General features: G+C 43.4%; 1 protein-coding gene across 1 annotated transcript in view; it reads right to left on the reverse strand.

The window, feature by feature from the left end:
* Scd5 (stearoyl-CoA desaturase 5) overlaps positions 1-12,312 on the reverse strand; it is a 136,856-nt gene extending 124,544 nt beyond the window's left edge. Inside the window, exon 1 of the mRNA XM_076864046.2 lies at positions 12,081-12,312. Coding sequence (XP_076720161.2) covers positions 12,081-12,312 — 232 coding nt within the window. The remainder of the gene's footprint in view (positions 1-12,080) is intronic.
* Positions 12,313-20,930: the final 8,618 nt, after the last annotated feature.

Raw genomic sequence — 20,930 nt, forward strand, 5'->3', positions numbered from 1 at the left:
ATAAAAAAATTGCAAAGAAAAAAAATCCCAAGGTAAGCAAGGATGGGGGTGGGTAATAGACTATTCTTTTTTGTATATGCTTGAAACTTCCTTTAATTAAAAAAATTACCTGTACCAAGCCTCAGGTATAGTTTGAGTGACACTGGCCCTGGGCTAGCTGATGGGCCTAGACACCATTTACCTTTATGGGAAAATTAATTGTGAGTTAGGAGCACCTCCTGACTTGTGGCACTTTCCTCATCTGTCCCCTTACCTCCCAATACCACAAGGAAGTAACTTTATAATTTTATTTTTACAATGTTATTTTTTCTGATGATAAAAGTAATGTCAATTCTCTCAGATGGGAAAATCTTATGCAAAGGCAATTATAAATGAAAATTACAATCACCTTTTAGACACACATTGCTTCTATCACAAAAGGAGTTTCTTCTAGGACAAGTGAGTCACCTAAAACCATAGAATTTTTTTTTTTTTTTTTTTTTTTTTTTGAGGATTGAATCCAGGGTTTTTAACCACTGAGCCACATCCACAGCCCTTTAATTTTTTTATTTTAAGACAGGGTCTCACTACGTGGCTTACAGCTTCACTGAGTTGCTGAGACTGGCCTTGAACCTGAAATTCTCCTGTCTCAGCCTCCTAAGTTGCTGGGATCACAGGTGTATGTCACTATGCCCTGCTAAACCTTAGAATTGTGTTTGGGCTCTAATACCTTTCCTCACACAGTATGGGGATATCAACTTAGACTGGAATATATTAATTTTCTTTTAAATTCTCATATTTTAATAGAACTGTGAATGGGATAGAAGCTAAAGATTATATAGATTATACAACAAGAAAACGAATATGCAGAGGTGATAGGAAAATAATTTGACAACCCACAAGGCACCAACCAATCAAAACCAATCAGAACAGATGTAGAGTTAAGCCCTGCAGCTGAGCCAGGCATTGACCTTTTAGCTTCAGGATTGCTGGGGATTCCATGCATAGCAGAAAAGGCAGAAGCAACTGGTTATTTCAATATTTTAATCACTAGTAGAACCACAATGGCGCATGCTGATTGAATACAAGCTCTGCGCCCAAGGGAATATTAGATTTAATAACTGCTTATTCCAGCTCTCCTAGGAGCACTGCCAAGCTAGTTCGTATCTACCTTATACCCAGATGATGTGACTTAACTTGCCCCAGAGCTCCAGATGGAATTCTAGGACATCATTCTATGCCTACTCTGGCATATTTTTGAACTGAAGGCAATTGAACAGAAACAGATATATTAACAACAAACAAACAAACAAACAAAAAATCAATGACAAAAAGAAACCCACCTCTCTACCGTTCCCTTATTTGCCTAAAAGCAGGACATACATTTATAAGGACTAGCGTCCTTCCCCTACCTTCTACCAGGAAAGACAACGGTTGACCAAAATTAGGCCCCTCTCAGCCTGGAGACCCACAAAACCAACTTAAGGAGGCTTACTAACTAGCCTTTATCTATTTGCCTTTCTACAGTCAGAGTCTTTCTTCTCTAAAAATGTACTTTGTTACTTCTCTAAAAATGCACCCTTCTGGGCTAACTTTAGAAAGATCATCAGGCTCTAGATATTTGATACAAATTTCAGCTACAAATTAAAAAGTCTCATGGATATTCTATAAAAACAGTACTTTGTATTCATTTTGAACCAATAAAATTCTAAAGACTTGTGAGGCTCTGGGTTTGATTCTCAGCACCATGTATAAATAAATAAAATAAAGGTTTATTGACAACTAAAAAATATTTTTTAAAAAATTTTTAAATGTACCCTTCTGTGCTGAAGATGCTGTATAGGTGGAATTCAAAGCCACCTCTTTGAGACCTACTCATTCCCTGTGTGTCTCCCGTGTATACATATGAAGTATATAGGCCAATAAACTTCTGTTCATCATTGTTTTTAATTGGTCTTTTGGTGCAGGGCTCTGTCCCAACTAAGAACTATGAAGGAAAGAAAAAAAATTACTTTTTCCTTCTTTTAGGAAAGACCCTGAAGTAATGTGAATAGAGCTCAAAAATGTTACTGGCTCACCTGCTTTTCAAGTTCTGCAGAGCCCAAGATATGTGGGCCTTATTCACACTTGCTAATAAGTATCTCTGCTTGCTTATCATGACTCCTGGGCCCACAAATGCTTTGGGGACACTTCAAGTGAGTTGCAGACTGAGAACAGAGACAAGTTTCATTGAAACTATCTTAAAATCTTCTTATGAACATACTTGGGAGAGGAGTGAACTACTCCATGAAACACTTAAGTTTCAGAAATTCATTTCTAATTTCATGCATGGAACTTTGAAAGGATAAGAGTATTTTCCATTTTCTACCCCAGCCCAGAGAACAATAGTTGCTCCTTTGAGTTATAAAAGATAGAAGAGTAGAGACCTGAGTCTTTGTTTTCTCACTCAATGTCTGGCCCAGGGCCCTAAGTAATTAATTGCTTGCTTGATAAATGCTTTTGATGAGGAGGATGCTATTAGAGATGGCCTGGCCCATTTAGCTCCCAGATTGTATTCATAAGCCATCCTCCCTTCAGAGAACCAAGCTAAAACCAGCACAGCTCCAATAGCAAGTAGATGGTGATATCCATATGCTAGACAGTGATAGAAGAAGAAAATGCATTTAAACCTGACTTTTAAATCTCTATTCTTATCTCATTTCATTTCCAAGTTCATTGATATTTGATATTTCTTCTCCCATTTCAGAGGCACTATTAGGAATCTTCCACCCTAGGAGACCCAACCACCTCCCAGAGCAACATCCATTAAGCACTTACCTTAAGTAGGCAATTTACATGCATATCTGACTCAAAGGTTTTACATGACTACAATACAGTTCTGCTCTGTACATCTTCCTGAATGTGCACTTTCAAAAACTGTTTTCAGTACTCTATCTAAAAGCTATTTATTCTGTTTTCCTCATCACACAGTTAGCACCTTCCCTCTTAGTAATACACTTTGTTCTTAGATTGTTTGTGCAAATAAAAAGTACCTGCTGGGTGGGGTTAAGTGAGGAGACACTGGACTTTTAACTGCCCTTAAGTAAAATCTGGGATAAGAGAACGGAAATCTGGCTGTGATTTCATCAGTGAGGTTCTGCATCACATGAAAGATGAGGAAAATGACCAATTATGAAAAATCAGCAATCCAGGGAAAGTGTGTCTCCAAGGTTAAGACCATTCCACGTCACTGGTTTTCCATCTTTTTAATTCACTTAAATTAAGCCAGGAACCCTACTCCAAAGGTGGTTAAGAATTCTCTGTGCCCAGAGTCACATTCCCCACCTTCAACACTCCCTCCACCCAACCTGTCACCCCTCATCAAAGCCCTGAGGAGCAGGGCAAGTTTCTCCTGAGGCCAGGGCTACTCATAGGGTGGACAGGTGCAGAGAGACATGCTGATCTCCAGGGCCCTGAGGAAAAGGTCTCTCTTTCCCCAGCCCTTCTCCCCAAACCAAACAGTTCTCCAAAAGGGCTGGGGAACATTGTTAAAGGTAAGGGATCAAATGCAAATTCCCTTTGAGAAAGTGCGCAGTGACTTAGACTCATTCATTTATCCCTTGATCTGTCCACCCTGCGCTGCACATGTTGGGTATCATCACAGCAGAAGCACTGTGTCAGGTTGGAGCAGAGCAGCCCTGGAGGAGCTTGGAGCCTCAGGGGAAAGCAGACATTTATGACTCACCAGGATGACCACAAGACCCCAGACAAGCATAAGGGGTCAGGAGCAGAGGGCAGAGCACACTGAAATGTAAGACATAGGAACTGAAGCCTCTCCAGACACAGGAGGTGCACCACGAGGAGAAAGGAAGGAAGAAGAGGTGCAGTCTGTACCAGCAGCCATGCCTGCCTCTTCCCTCCAGCAGAGCCTGGGGTTTGTTTGGCTGTTTGCCCACACCTCATGTGACTTGGTGGCTGTTAGGGTCTGCATGAATTCGTCTAACTTCATGTGTTGAAATCCTCACCCCCAAGGTGGTGGAAGTTGGAGGTGAGCCTTTGTGAGGTGGTACCCCCAGGGGATGGAATCAATACCCTCATAAAAGAGGACCCAGAGACACCATGCCCTTTCTACCATGTGTGTACACAGAGAGAAGGCGCCATTCTTTTAATCCGGAAGTAGGCCCTCACTAGGGACCTATCTACAGCCTCCTTGATCTGGGACCTCCCAGCCTCCAGAACCCTGAGAAACAAATCTGTGTGGTTTAAAGGTTCGATTACAGCAGCCTGGTGGGCTAGAACGGCAGCCAGCCCTGAAAAGGCTGAACCAGCCACCGTAATCCATTCCCTTGCCAGTGACTGGTTTAATAAGGCACATGTGACCCAGTCCTGCAAGTGAGACTTGAGGGGACATCAGTTGTGAGGCAACAAGGAAAAGATTTTTATTCTGCAATAAAACAAGAAGGGGCAGCCTCTTTCTTCTTCCATAGGACAGTATTGTAACTCCACAGAGTTGCCTAGAATTCTGGCAGTCATCTTGTAACCATGAGGAAAACATTTAGTTTAGTGACAAGACCACCAAAGAAAACTGCTCTTAGATGCAATTGCTGGGTCCTCCCATTAGTGTCCTGCCTCAGAATTTCTCATTTTTTGAAATGAGAAATCTTCGTTATCATCTAAGCCACTGAAGCTGCATTTTGTGATACCTGCAGCCAAGAGCCAAATTTTATCCCAACTGATAAAATCTGCTTCTCAATCTTTGTGGAAGGCAGCCCAACCCCCAGGCTCCTCCCTGTTACCAGTTCAATTGTTAAATAGACATGCTAAAGTCCCAAAGGCCATGCACAGGGTCTTCTTGTTATTTTCCCCTGTATCTATTCATGAAAATAAAATTAATTTTCTAGCCCATGAATTAAACATTGCTGCTGCTGCCTGTGGTTGAAAGACTAGCAACGGCCTTTTGTTGGTAAAAGAGGCAGGATCCCGACATGTTCTAAAATAAGCTACAAGGAGTCAAAAGTGTAGGAGGGGAAGCAAAGAAAAAGAGACCATTAAAAGGAAAATTGCAAAATCCCACTCAAGTTTACCTTCTCTAAATTGCCAGCTTGTGGTCACAGGGTGCTTATCTAACCATAGCATGTAGATGAGCAGTGGAGATATTGTTAAAATTCAGCTATTGATTCAATAGGTCAGAGGTAGAATCTGAGACTGGCTATTTCTGAAAGCTCCCAGGTAATGCTGAGGGCTGCTGATCCAAGGACCGACCACACTTTGAGTAGCAAGGCTCTTAAGGCTCAGGTGGCTCAGCTGGGGGATGCCTGGGTGTTTGCTATAAAGCTCTAGGACGCTCCAGAAGAAGCCTGCAGCCTGAGGGAACCCAGAGCCCTCAAACCATTCCTTGTAAACATCAGAGCCTGCAGTATCCCTAACACCCACAGAAATGGGGAGCAGGATGTAGAAGAGAGGACCTTTTACCCCTAGAATGCAGGCTAGTGAGAACCAGCTGCTTTAAGGCCAGTTTGAGGGTGGAAGTGAGGTAGGAATTGGAACAGCCCCCCTCCATGGGTAACTTTTAGAAGCCCCTTGGTCAGCCAGCCCCAGTTTCCTGCAGACTCCCCTCAGTTCCCGCCTCTTCTAGTGTAGCTCTGGACTATGCAACCTATATGACTTGGTGGGTATTGGCTGTGCATCTATTTCTTCAGCTCACCTGCCTCAGGATGGCAATAATGAATGGGGGGTAATAAATAATAAATAAGGAAACTAAATAAGGTTATCAGCTGTTTATCAGAAACACCAAAAAAAAAAAAAAATAGTTTTTTGTTTTGTTTTGAAGCCAGGATATCACTCTGGGAGATTCCAATTCAGTAGCATGGGTAGGGGCTCAGGCTTCTGAAAAATTTAAAAACTACTCAAGTGATTCTGATGATCGGTCATTTTTAACAACCACCAGAATGAAAAAACAAGCTGGGCACAATGGCTCACGCTTGTAATCCCAGCAACCCAGAAGACTGAGGCAGGACTACTGCAAGTTTTAGGCCAGCCTCAGCAACTTAGCAGCAGTCCTAGCCAAAGTAGAGAAGAGAGAAAAATACATAAAAAGCATCCCAATTAGAAAGGAAGAGGTGTGCACACCTGTAATCCCAGAGACTCAGGAGGCTGAGGCAAGAGCATAAGGATTCGAGGCCAGCCTGGGCAACTTAGTGAGACCCTGTCTCAAAAGATAAAAAAGGGCTAGGGGTGTGGCTCAGTGGTAGCTTGCCTAGCACATGAAAGGCCCTGAGTTCAATCCCCAGTACTGAGAGAGAGAGAGAGAGAGAGAGAGAAATATTAGTAGATGTGAATACATGAATTTAGGGCCTTGCGCATGCTAAGTATGTAAGACTGCGAGCCTCTCTCTCATGGCCATTGACACACACAATGAAAAAAACAACAATATTTATTAGGGAAGCAACTGGCCCTGTGGAGGCCACCAATCCACTGCCAAAGGAAATAAAACCTGAAGCAAACCACCTTTCAGCGTGACCTGGGCTTTCTGATCACCAGGGGGCTTGCTTCATCCAGGGGTCTGGATCCAACAAGTCTCAGCCTGCAAAGGAAGAGCTGAACAGAGGAGCCCAGAGGAGGGAAGCCCAAAAGGGAAGCCAATGAAGCAGGGAGGGCGGATGTTGGCTGTGTGCTGGCTTCAGGGCCAAGCCTCTGCTCCATTCCGTTCCAGCTGCAGCCCAATGCTGCTTGTTCTGTTACAATCCCCAGTGCACAGCTGAAGACACTTAGAAGAGAGGATGAGTAATTTGCTCAAGGCTACACTGGGGTGATGGGCAGGACGTTGGGCCTAGACCCTTTATTTCAGATCCCATACTCTTTTTTTTTTTTTTTTCCTGTGTCAGGAATGAACCCAGGGCCTTGCACATTCTAGGCAAAGACTCCACCTCTGAGCTACACACCCAGCCCCAAAGTCTTCTTTATACCCCAAGGGTGGTGGCACTTCTAATGAAACATAGGACAGAGGGACAGGTAGACTATGTGACAGAGATGACGGAATGTCAAAATAAATGCTCAAGGAAAATGCCCCCCAAACTCATTTGCTTTTGTAAATCCTTAAAAAACCCATCAAGGAGGCTGGGGGTTTAGCTCGGTGTTAGACCACTTGCCTAGCATGGGTGAGAACCTGGGTTCAACTGCTAGCACTGGGAAAGAAATTAAAAAATAAATAAACTACCATGGCTGTTGTCACCCTTTTGTATTATCTATCAGTGGCTTCTTCTAAGTGATCATTATAATCTTATGCAAGACACAAAACTAGATTAAGTGAGAACTAAAACATTATAGCATGGTCATATCGAATATGAAAAATTGTGCCTCACATTTGAATCACAAGTACTCAAGCCTCTCCACATCCTTTGGGGGATAATAAATAGTAGAGTGTCTACTCTCTGAAAAGCCCTTTAATATATGCCCCCTGTTAGTTTAGTATTACTGTTCCCATTTTACAGACGAGGAAACCAAAGCTCACAAATTATAAAGGGCAAGTCTGAAGTGGAACTAATTGGCAATGCCAGGATTCCCAGCCCTGGTTTCCACTCTGCAGCTCAATTTCTCATTTTATGATCACAGCGAAGGCTGCAGTGACCTTGACTGGTTTTGGAAAAAAACTGAGTTAATAATGTTAACCTCAATCTATATTTACACTTGCTGGAACCATTTAGCCAGCAAAAAGCACTCTATTCTCTCTGGTTTTGCTCCAGTCCAGTCGGAGCAAGTTCTTAGATGTGCCCATTTATTAAAAATGCAGGAGTTGCAACAACACTGGGCCGGGATTACAGGGTTTAAAAGGAAGGGCCATTCGGTTTTTTAGTTTTGGGTTTTTGAATACTTTATTTCAGTATTACAGACTTTTCTTTTTTCTTTTTCTTTTTTTTTTTTTTTAATGATGGCTCAAGGGGACAGAAAGGAAAAAAAAAGTCAAAACTGAGATTCAGAAAAATAATTTGGCCCTGTTTCTACGGCAATCATGACTGGCTATGTTACAGAATTCCCAAAGACAGTGTCAAAGACCAGGTGAGGTGTCAGAGAAACAAAAAAAGATTCTTAGCTGCAAAATGGTGATCTTTTGGAAGAAAGTAGACAGAAAGAAAGAGAAGGGCGTACAGGAGGAAATACAGAAAGGATTTGTATTCCTTTGGGGATTTTGAGAAAGAGCCTTTATTTTCAAAGCCAAAACAGGAGAGGCAATGAAGCCAAGTTCTATGCCAATTTATTGGGCTGCAGGAAGGCCTTTTATTCTTCTATTAAAGAAAAAGAGCCAGTATTAGGATCAATAATAATAATAGCAGCTCACAATTACTTAATACTTACCAAGGACCAGGAACTGTGCTAAGTGGTTTACATATATCAGCTAATTTAATTCTCACAATTTTATGAACAAGTATCATTAATACACCCATTTTATAGATGAGAAACAGGTTCAGAGATGTTAATTTATCCAAGGCCATGCAAGAACAGCAGGGATTCCCATTCAGATCTGCCCCTCTGTTGAGCCTTGCTCACCCTAAAACACAGGGAGACAAGACAAAAGTCCACTGCCATGCATTTGCAGGGCTCTTCAACACCCTGAAGACCTTCATGGAAAAGACGCATAAGAAACAAACACATCAGGACCAACAAAGACATCTATTCTAAGTCGTGGATGTAGGTTACCCTAATGCCTCACAGAAGACAGCTCATCTTTGGGTAGTTTTCAAAATGTGCATGTTGGACCACCCAGGTTCTCCTGACTCCCCTCCCCCATGCCACCTTTAATCTCCAATTCTCAGCTCTCTTTCCATAGGCTGATGCCCACTCAGGACAGTCTAGATACAGAAGGGCCCAGAGAATCCCATATCTGCCTTCACAATAGTCACATTCACCCCAGGAGAGGATAGAAAGAGGATGGCTGATCCATTCAAAAGAGAAAGGTAAATGACTACTTTGCAACTGAAGTTAACCTTTAGGGGAAAGACATATCTCACCATGGGACACATTTAGGAGGTTCTGATGACATTTAGGAGAAACTAGAAAAGTTCCTGATGTTTCTAGGAGTCACCAGTCAGATTCCTGGAGTCAATCAGGGAAAGGTTCCATTGGGAAGCAGCCCCAGGACTTTTACCTCAAAACTGCTGGTCATCACTTCCAGCTCAATATCCAGGGCATTGTCTAATTGTCTCCTTGGCCAGGAATTCTCGAAGCTGGCACTTTTGTGACCTCAAGCTTTCAGGGGAGTTTTTTCCTCCCAGTGGAGTTTGATTTCTGTACCTGAAACTAATGAACTCATCCCTGAGGACCTGTGAAAACCAAGAGCATTCTGTTCTGACAGCCTACCCACTTAGGAAACTGGGAGGATCAGAAGGAAAAACTACTTGCTCTGGTCCTGAGGAGGTTGTGGGGTGAGGATTAGGCCATGCAGGAGATGGAAGGAAGTACTTAATGGATCTTTCACGGATGACATTTTTCACCATGTAAATCACTCCCCGCACACTGCACACCTAACATATCCCTTGAGTAGGGCACTCACTGCACGTATGCCTCTTGTTTTAGGCTACCTCATTTGAGGTGGAGGATAGCAAGCCTATTTCCTTGACAACTCAGGTCTCTGAAAGGATGAGCAGCTCACTGGGGCAAGAACTCGGCCTTAGGCCAGGCATGGTGGCACACACCTGTAAACCCAGCCACTTGGGAGGCTGAGGCAGGAGGATCCTGAGTTCAAAGCCAGCCTCAGTAACTTAGTGAGGCCCTGTCTCTAAATAAAATACAAAAGGCGGGGGAGGCGCTGGGGATGTGGCTCAGAGGTTAAGTGCCCCTGGGTTCAATCCCCAATACCACAAAAACAAATTCAGCCCTAATGCTACACAGAACCAGTGAGGGAGGTGTAGGTAAAGGGCCTCCAGTGGGGGTAGATTTGTGGGTCAAGACATTAGGATTTTTTCTGAAAATAGCTGTGACACAACAGTCCCCTACTCCTCCTACTTGCCTGAGAGCCTAGACATTATCACAACTGATCTTAGCTGCAATATGATTGTCCCTCTTTCCTGCCCCCACCTCCGCCATCATTCGAAATGTTTCTAAGTCACAATTTGGGGCATTGAAACTACCACATCCAGCACTGCATTTTTTTTTATTTTTATTTTTTTGAGAAGCAATGAAGGTAAGGAAAAGAGGAAGAAAGAGAGAACAGAGCTGATAGAAAGTGGCAGAGGTACAGGATGGGGTTTGGTAACATCACCCGCAAAAAGAAAACTAGATTCCTGCAGTGTGTTGCCTTCTCTGAGGCAGTTAGAGGAGTTTGGGGGCCAACAAAGGGCCCGGTCGGTCAAGATCTTTCAGTACAAAGATTCAGTCTTCACCTCTGAAAGCAGTCTGGGAAAGGGCAGAGGTGCTTGGCAAACCTAGGGAGGAGAGCCTGGTCCTTGTGGCTCCTGGAGGAATGCCCGGGTCCTGGGGTTCAGAGGTTGTAAGCAGTGGAGCCTGTGAGTCCCATGAGCTCTAGGCATGTAAGATAATATTTTAAGTGCTCACTTCTTGAGCATGTTCTAAACATTGAAGCTATTAAAGGTAAGGCCCAGTCCCCCAGAGGCAGGTAGGCTCTGTAGTTCAATGCCCAGCCCCACCTCTGGAAGCTGAGGGAACCAGGGCCTGGATGGAGCCTCCAGGCAGCAGAGGCTTTGGTTAGCAGTGGGAGTGTGTCCATTAAGCAATGGCTGCATGTCATAGAATGTTGTCACTTACAGATAAAGGAAGACAGAGAATTAAACCACTTAAGAAGAACAATGGGGAAAACCACAAGGAATTGAGAAGGCACACTGAGGAAGTGGGATTACCAGAGCTCTGGGGGACTTTAAAGGCTTTAGGGATTCCCTAAGACACTTGCCTCTCACCATCCCTCAACACTGTGTTCACTCTCTGAGGCCTGCCCCCCTTTAAAAGGTACCAAGTTCTGGATGGGTTTGCTTCCAAGATAAGGGACTACAGGGCTTCAAGGGAAGGCTTGGAAACCCAGTGGCCCTATTCTCTATATATGCATCTGCAACTGGATCTATGCCGAATTAGCAGCTTTGAAGAAAGAGGTCTTCTTACTGTCTTCTTGCCTCTGCCCCTCTGGAAATAAAAGTAGGTTGTGCTTCTCCTGTCCCAGTTCCTTACAGGGAAACCAGAGCTAAAGGGCTTCTTGGATTACCGCTTCCAATTCTCAGTCCAGTATATCAATGTCTGTGCTTTTTGTCTTGGCTACTGCAGTTTTGATGAGAGAAGCCAAAACCAGTCTTGGGGCTAGGAAGGCCTGCTAGATGGTTAAGCGACTGAGATCCTGCAGCACAGGCACGGAGGTCCTGAGACCTCTGGAGAGGTGGTGCTCTGCTCCTGGGATTCCTTCACTGTGGTAGGAGGTGTAAGAAAGGAGGATGGCCAGAAAGCCACAGGTGCACTCACAGGTGCAGAACACACCTGCACTGGCCAGGTAGAGAAAGCCTCTGGAGAGGTTGGTGCTGGGGCAGAGCGCTCTCTCCATGGGCTCGTTTGCTCACAGAGAAACTTCTGTAGCATTGCAAGATCATGGAGCGGGGAGGTAGAGGGAGCTTAAAGAGGCAGGAAAGTAACTGTTTTCTTCAATCTAATGCTTGAAAACCAAGACTCAATCCTGTGCCAGGTCTCTTCCCGCTTCCCCTTATCTTTATTTTTATTAACTCAGCCCCGAGGTCCGTGACCCGCCAAGGAGACCAGAAGTTGAAACACTGCAGATAGAACCCTGGGATCCGCACAGCAACACTAGTACAGGCTCCTTGAGCCTGTACCTAGCCACTCTCTCCGCTCGCCTTGGACGGCAGGGCTGGGTCCCTCTGGCTCTCCATAAGGGGGCCAGCAAACGCTCTTTTTCAGGCTGACCGCGGGGGAAAGCAAAAGTTGGAAATGCCCGGGCAGAAATACCTGCCCGTCCGAAAGGGTGCAGAACTGGATCCCTAGGGGGCCGGGGCGCGTAGGGAAAGCGAGGGGAGAACCAGGGAGCTTCGCACCGCTTGTGGCCGAGCAGCGACCTCGCGCGCCAGGTGGGACCCCTCCACTAAGCCTGGAGCGTAGAGGGCGCCGGCGGCACTTACCCCAGAGCAGAGTGAGCGGCATGGCTTTGGGGATGAGCACCAAGGAGTACACGGCACCCAAGTGAAGCAGGCTCATCAGGACCACGTTCCTCCAGACGATGTTCAGCCGCTGCTCACGCGCGCCAGGCCTCTCCTGGCGATCGCCGTACGCCAAGCCTTCGAGCTCAGCACGGATTTCCTCCTTGGCATCGCAGAAGGAAACCTTCCCTGTGTCAGTGGCCTGGCCTGGCATGGCTGGGGAGAGGTGGGCGCTGGCAGCAGCGACGCGCGGAGCAGCTGGCTGCGGCGGGGGCTCTTGCCTTTTAGCCGGGATTCTCCGCACCTCGCGTCCCCGCCCTCCCAGCCCTTCTCCCTTCTTCAGGCGTTCAGCGTAGCCTAAGGATGCCAGTCCTGGCGGACGGCATCTGTTGCTGGCGTATCACCCGTGCAGCTGTCGAGCTCAACTCTACTGCGAGGAAGAGGAGGCGGGAGCGTGGGGCGGGAGAAGGCGCGGAGCAGGAGCCGAGAGGGCGGGGTGGAGAGGGCTGGAGCGCTCGCCGGGAGCCGAGGAAGAAAGACCTGCATAGCTACAGCCAATCAGCACTGCCCGTGGGGCTCTTAAAGAGAAGGCCCCCTAAGCCCGGAGTCCAGGCTCCGCAGGGAGCCCCCCTGGACCGGAGTTGGCAGCTCCTGACCGGGGTTCGGTGAGATGGGGCTCCGGGGACAGGGAGCCTGCAGCATGGCTCTCAGAGTGCCTCTCAGCACTCTTGTTGGTTTATGTGTGTCTATTTTCTGTAGACCCTAAGCATACCGTTTCTAGATGATTCTCATTTGAACCTCGTCCCCCTTCCCCCCCTCAAGCCACAGACCAATCTTGTTGGAAATTTAAAATATTTGCTTGGAGTTTCACCGGGAGTTAAGGGCCACATTTACAATGAGAATCTTAAATTCCTGTCTTGCGGTTAGTAAGGCTCCCTAGGTCCAGGAGAGGAGTGTATGGCAGTCAGTCAACTCTTAGGGAGCCGTGGGTGATCCAGGCACACAGCAGGGGCTCAGCGCCTGGTGGTTGATGCTAGAGGATTTGGAGCTGGCTACCAGCCAACAGTGCCTTGCTGCTGCTCAGCTCATCAGCCCTACAGCTCTGTTTACGGTAAATTCTAACTAACCAATATGTTTCTGACTGGGAAAATTTTTTGTTGCTGCCCATTTCTCCCCTCCTAGGCAGATGTGACCGCACCTGCAAGTGGACAATGGGAGAAAAGGGGCTCAGGACTGGAAGCCAGAGGCACTGAGTTCTACTTTTAATTTGCTGTGACCCAGCTCAGCTTCCTGGCACAATTTTTCTTACCTGGGAAACAGAATTAGTCTCTGTTCTTCCTTCCAGCTTGCAAATTCTGTGCATTTGAGTTTGAAGGGGTGCCATTATGTTGACATTATACTGAACATGAGAAAAAGCTGATGTTTTGATTTCTCATTGTTAGGAATCCTTTCCAGGATTCCAGGCGAGAGGGGGAAAAAAAATACAAAGGACTGACTTCAAGAAAGGGCAACACTGGAGAATCTTACTGTTAGCAGATCTGAGCCAGTCCACCCATCCAGATAAAACAATGTCTAGTTTAAAACTGAAGCAAAATCTGTGGCTTGTGGAATCCGGGCCACTGAGCTACTGTTATGGTGGAGCCTCAGATGAAGCTGAAATTAGAGAACTAAAGGAAACTTGCCTGAGGACCACATAAATGTTGGCACTGTATAATGACCAGTGAGACAATGGATCGGGAACTGGAGGGTGTGAATTTCATCAGTTTGCTCAACCTGCACTTTATAATGAACCACTCTCCCCCCATGCCTGCTCTATTCCTTCTCACTTCTAACAGACCCACCTGCTACCTGTGGCTCTTTAATACAGTCTGTTTTTTCTTTCTTGGGTGGCCTAATTACTTGGTCAAAGACCTCTCTCTGTATTAATGTCCTCTAACCATTCAGTCATTTGTTTGGCATTTATTAGACGCCTGCTTTGAGTCAGGACTAGTGAGCACTGACTGGGGATACAAAAATGAATACGGTATGGTCCCTGCCCTAAAGGAGTTACCATAGATCCAAGACTGATCAAATAAACGTAACCTTTTGGCTATGACCTTGGAAGGGCAGAAAGTTCCAATCTATTATTAAAAAAAAAGAACAAAAAACTTTTTATTATGTATCTTATATACACGGAGTCAGGGGAACAGCAAAATAGTTCTTTACTAGTCACACTGAGTTCCTTATCTGTTTGATAAGCTGCTTTATCTTGAACCTATCTCAAACCAACATCTTCCTCTTTTCCAGTGGATCAGATTGGGTTGGGCCAATGGTTTCAGCTGGTTGACTTCATGATGGAGAAGAGAATGTTTTTGTGTGTTGGGGAGGAGAGAAGTGTCCTTTAGGTCTTCATATTATACCTTTGAAAGGATAGCTGAAGACAAATGGCACCTCCTCATCCAGCCTCAGAGTGCAACATCTACCAGTCACAACATATACTCTTGCTAATAACCGTCCACTGTAGCACAATATGCGTCAGGGTCATTGTATATTTTCTTAGGTTCTGCTCAGGGCCTCAGAAGTGAGTGAATATTCATCTCACCCCAGGATAAATAACCCTTACCCTGCTAAACAATTACCAAAATGTGATATGAGCCATAATAGTAGTATGTTCGGGATAAAAGGAGGGAGTAGTCCTGTACTTATGCACTGAAAAAGTAGAAAGAAGGAAGTGAGGAGGGAAAGGTTCAAGGACAAAATAGTCATATTAGAAGATACGTCAGATTATAACCATTGCTACATGGACAATTTTATTTACCAGTGCTATATACATAGTGGACAAGTTCTTTTGTGAACTATCCAGTCCTCCTAGATATTTAGAAGTGCTTGATATATTTAAAAGTAGAAGTGGTAGAATAAAAACTTCTTATAAATAGCTTTAAAAAAAAAAGAGAGGGTAATTATTCATTTGAAAGGGAGAAGGGAAGGTTATATTTGGGTAAAGATTTTTTAGAATATTTATTTAGTTGTGGAAAATACATATAACCTAAAATTTACCATCTTACCATTCAGTAGTGTTAAGCAAGTTTGCATTTTGGTGCAACCAATCTCCAGGACATTTTCATCCTGAAAAACTGAAACTCTATACCCACTAAATAAAAATTCCCTTACTTTCTCCTCTCCCCAGCCCCAGTAACCACTATGCTACTTTCTGTATGTATTCTGTTTTCTCTTATATTAGTGAAATCACACTCGATTTATCATTTTGTGACTAGCTTCATTTAGCTTAATGTCTTCAAGGCCCACCCAGGGTTATATCTGGATCAGAATTTCATGCCTTTTTGAGGCTGAATAATTCCATTGTATGTATGTGCGGCAGGTAGCTTATCTGCTCATCTGTTGATGGATACTTGGTTTGCATCCACCTTTTGGTCATTGTAAATAATGCTGCCATGAACATAGATGTACAGATATCTCATTGCAATTCTGTTTTTAATTCTTTTGACGGTATGCACAGAAGTGGTATTGCTTGATCTTATGGTAATTCTGTATTTAATATTTTGAGAACTCCCCCACAGTTGCTTTGCCATTTTGCATTTCCATAGCAGTGCATAAATATTACCATTTCTTCACATCTTCACTTATACTTAGCTGTTATTTTAGATTTCAGCCATCCTAGTGTGCAATAATATCCTATTGTGGTGTTTGATGGATTTATCTTAATAATTAGTGATGTTGAGCATCTATTCATGTATTTTTTTGATCATTTGTTTATCATTTTTGGAGAAATATCTATTCAAGATCTTGTCCATTTTTTTTTAAGTGGGTTTCTCTTTTTGCTGTAGTGGTAGTTGTTGAGTTGTGGGAGTTCTGTATATATTCTAGATATTAACCTATCAGATATACAACTTGCAAATAATTTTCTTCCATTCTGTAGGTCGTCTTTTCACTCTGCTGTGTGTTCTATTTTGATACTGGGAACTAAACCCAGGGATGCTCTACCACTGAGCTACACTATACCTCCAGCCCTTTTTATTTTTTGAGACAGGGTCTCACTAAGTTGCCCAGGCTGGCCTTGAACTTGTGATACTCTTACTTCAGCCTTGAGTTTCTGGGATCACAGGCCTGTGCCACCATGCCTAGCTTTATTGTGTCTTTTGATACAGAGAAACTTTAAATTTTTATATATTCCAAGTTATCAATTTTTACTTTTATTGCCTTTGTTATTTTGCATCCAAGATATCATTGCTAAATCCAATGTCGTAGAGATTTTCCTCTAAGTTTTCTTTCAATTTTATGTTTTAGCTCTTTTGTTTAGGTCTCAATCTATTTTGAATTAATTTATACAATGGGAAGGTCCAGCTTCATCCTTTTGTATGGGATATCCATTTCCCCAGAACCATTAGTTGAAGAGACCCTCTGTCACTGTTTAAATAGTCCTGGCACCTTTGTTGAAGATCATTTATCCATATATGTGAGGCTTTCTTTCTAGACTTTCTGTTCTGTTCCATTGGTCTACATGTCTTTGCTAGTGCCAAACCATTTTCATTACTATACGCTTTGTAATAAGTTCTGAGACCTCAAATCTTTGTTCTTCTTTCTCAAGATTGTTTTGCCTATTTGGGGGTCCATTGAGATTCTGTACAACTTTTAGTGTGGATTTTTCTAAATCTGTCAAATTTTGATAAAGATTGCAGTAAATCTTTTTTTTTTTTTTTTAAAGAGAGAGTGAGAGAGGAGAGAGAGAGAGAGAGAGAGAGAGAGAGAGAGAGAGAGAATTTTTTAATATTTATTTTTTAGTTATCGGCGGACACAACATCTTTGCTTGTACGTGGTGCTGAGACTCGAACCCGGGCCGCACGCATGCCAGGCGAGCGCGCTACCACTTGAGCCACATCCCCAGCCCCTGCAGTAAATCTTTACACTACTTTAGGTAGTATAGATATCTTAATGATGAACAGAGGACAGCCTATCCTTGGAAACGGGAATGGAATAAATTTGAAAATCTATTTTATTTAATCCAGTATATCCAAAACATATCTTCTCAAGTGTAATCAATATAAAATTGAGATATTTTGTACCTTTATCAACCTGTGCCTTCAAAATTCAGTATGTAGACTTATAACACGGCACATCATGATTCAGATTAACCACAAATCAAGGGCTCAATACCTTATGTGGCTAGTTGCTAGCATATCAGACAGCATATTTTTGAAGGGTGAGTAGTTAATAGACAAATGTCAAAGAAAACAATGTGAGCAAAGTTTTTGCACTTGGCATTCAAGGAGGTGTATGGAATGCCTGAAGTGAAAGTAAGGAATACGGGAGACAAAGCTGAAATGGCATGCAGTAGGCAGCCTGGGAGGGCCTGTGGGTGTCTGTGATGCCATATGGAAAGAGCTATAAGGTGGTAAGGGGAGCCAGCTAAAGGCGTTATGCAGCATAATAATTTGATCAAGTTTGCATTGCAGGAAGACCTTAGACTACTTTAGAAGATATGTGGGGAATGACTGGGATAGGAGTAGAGGGATATAAGACTGAAGGTATGAGGGCCATTTAAGGACACTATGTCAACAGTCTGTTAAGCAATGGTAAGGGTCTGAGGTAAGGCAAAGACCAGATCCTTGAGAAGGGTGTATGACAAGGTAGAAGTAGCCAGATAAGTTTATGAGCCAGGTATCCAAGGGGTGGGTGGCTGGAATTTCCTGAAGACGAACAAGTAACAGCTCTCAAGTGTCAATGAACAATCACAGGATTCTAAATATAAACAATAAAAACGTAGCTCTAGGAAGTTCTGGGTCAAAACCATCATGCCTGGATTCTGACCAGCAGTGGATGCCTTGGAGTAGAAGTTACCTCTGGTAGAGAAGATACAGACAGAAGATAGCTGGAAGTAGTGGTGCACGCCTATAATCCCAGCACTGTGGCAGGAGGATCACAATTTGAGGCCAGTCCCAGCAACTTAGTGAGATCCTAAGCAATTTATCAAGACACTGTCTCAAGAACACACAAACAACAAAAAAGAACATAAGAGTATTAGATGGTATATTATTTAAGAAAATGTGTGTGAGAGATGCTTCATGAGGTGTGTGGTTTTGTATGGTCAGGAGGGCTTCACAGGGGAGACAGCAGCAAACAAAACCCTAAAAGATAGTGTGACTTGGCAGACCCCAGTTGGATATGTGTAAGAAAAGGCTCAGATGGGAGTTAGTTTGGCAAAAATACATAGCACTTATGTATGTTTGTATCCCTCCAAAGAATGAAAAGATTTTTAAAAATCATGACAAAATATTTGTGGAAAAAAGACAGAATTTAGAGAGGGAATGAATAGTAAGAAATGATACATTCTTGAGTTGAGAAATTTGATTCCCATATGTGCATTTTTTAAGAAAATGTAGGTTTTATCTAAAGGAGTTAAAGGCTTGTGAAAATGACCCAGGTTTGGCATTTTAAGACCTGGGTTTGAGTCTAGCTTGATCATTCTGAATTAACAAGTTTGAGAACTCTGATTTATGGATGACAGCCTTTCAGATCTTTCATTTCATCTTATGTAATATAGGAATTAAGACAGATCTTTTCTGGGAATCCTTACAGTGCAAATTACCTGATGATCTCAACCTCAGTATTTTTATGTGCAAAATGGAGATCACACCATGTTCTTTTCAGGAGTGGAACTTTGAATGGTCTTTGACTATGGAATAGTGTATTTGTATTATTTTATGTTACCACAAAGAAACAGATTGGATACAATTAGGAAACCTGCCTGGGTGCTTCTGGGGGTCCCAGGCTGTGAAAAGAAGTGCAACTACACAGTGAGCTGGTGGGGTTCAGACCTGAGAAGAATGAACTCCTGCAGGTCTAGGATTTGCACGCTGTGAAGTAAAACCTCCTCTGCTTCATATGGGTAACCACGAAAGGCACAAAGAATTAGCTCTACAACTTTGTGGATTTAAAGGGGAATGGAGGTCACTCTTGGGCGAGGGGCTGGACAATGAGTGCAAATGTGAACAATTTTTGTGTCCCCAGGATGAGAAAGAGCCTCTTAAAGGCTGTATATTAGAATGACTCAGGAGCATAGGTGGGGAACCTAGCCTCCATGATTGCAGGGAGATGGTTTTGTGATATAGCAACACCATGATTTAGCAGAAAACCAGTCTTCTCTGCTTCCTGCAGTTCCAGGAAGTTTGGTGTCCCTCTTTCTGTACTAAATGGGTTGCAAACATTTCCTATTAGGAGTTTGTACAGTAGTGAACAGAGACTGGGTCCTTTTAGTAAAGGCTTCTATTGCTTCAGAAGAGGAGAGAGTGAGGGGTTTTCTTTAACAAAGACCCCAAACTTACTGTTTAAGACCCTTCTCATATCTCCTTATGATTCACAATGGAGTACAATTTGGCAGCAGGAAACTGGGCTCTGGGGATAACCACATTTGAAAGCTCTTATTCCTGCTTCAAAAGATAGAACAGAGGGTCTACTGAATGAAAAACCCATGGAAGTACTGAAACCAACCCAAACCTGTCTCTTCTGCTGCCCTTTGTGTCTTTCCAAATAATTTTGAGTACTTTTTTTTTTTTTTTTTTTAATAACAGTATCTGGCTATGTTGCCCTGGCTGGCTTTGAACTCCTGAACCCAAGTAATCCTTTAGTCTTAGTCTCCTGAGCAGCTGCACCACCATGTCTGGCTAATCTTGAGTCTGAATCAATTATTATGTATTACTGAGACCCTTCTAGAAACCAAGCACTGAACTCCACAGACAAGAGTTATATGGCTTTGAGCATAGGGAATTCACACCAGTAGGGCAAGCTGACAAGTCATCAAATTGTCACTAAAGAAAGTGGATCTCACAAACACTAATATATGCCTTAGAAGAATCACCAGTCATCCTCGCCCCTCCCTCCTGGTACTGGGGATTGAACCCAGGGATGTTCTACATTGAGGTGTACCACCAGCTTTTTATTTTGAGACAGGGTATTGCTAAGTTGCCCAGGCTGGCCTTGAAAGGCTGGCCTTGAACTTGCCCTAGCCTGCTGAACCTAGCAGCAAGGATTATGAGATGCATGCCACCACACCCAGCTTAATTATCCCTTTCTAAGACCCAGTCAAGGCATATCAACATTGTTAATACCCACAACAACCCTGCCAACATCTGGCTAAAAATAAGGCTCACAAACCAAACCAAACTACCTCCGTACTTGTTTTTCTGCCTTCTCCCAAATCTCAGCTCTCAGAGATAAATCAGTATCTATTAGTGTGACAGAAGACAGTATTGACAAAGTTTTGACCCATCAATTTTACCAGTCCTCCAGTTACCTTCCTCTCATTAACACTCACCCCATTTTCTTTTAGGATAGTTATTTTCACTTCCAAAGGCAGATAGACTTAGAAATTTCTAGTTTATCTGTGTTAGTGGCTATTATTATTATTTCTGTTTCAAATGACCTCTTTCATTTCCTGCTGTGTCAATTACCACAAGCTGCACTTAAAAGGCAAAGGCTCCTGTTGTTCTCTAGTGGGGAGGGAGAACTTGTAAACGGAGTTCAGGAATGTCAAAAGGTGACCCAGATTTGCAGCCCAAGGAGAAAAACCAAGTTCATGTTGAGTATCCTATGCCATCACTCAAATGCAGCCATTTCTAATGTGGGAAAAGGTGCACAGAAAGATAAACTTCAAAGAAATATATAGCATTAATAAGAACTTACTATTTAAGGACCTCAAGGTAAAGTAAAAAATCCCAAGTTGTCACATTACAATCTCTTCAATGCTTCTCCATTCATTTCCAATCAATGGTAAAGTGTTGCAGTGATTTTCTCCAGATTGGAAATCAAAGTAAGTCTACGAAAGGGTAAGATATCCAA

This window comes from Callospermophilus lateralis, chromosome 8 (assembly GCF_048772815.1).
Source record: "Callospermophilus lateralis isolate mCalLat2 chromosome 8, mCalLat2.hap1, whole genome shotgun sequence".
Lineage (NCBI taxonomy): Eukaryota > Metazoa > Chordata > Mammalia > Rodentia > Sciuridae > Callospermophilus > Callospermophilus lateralis.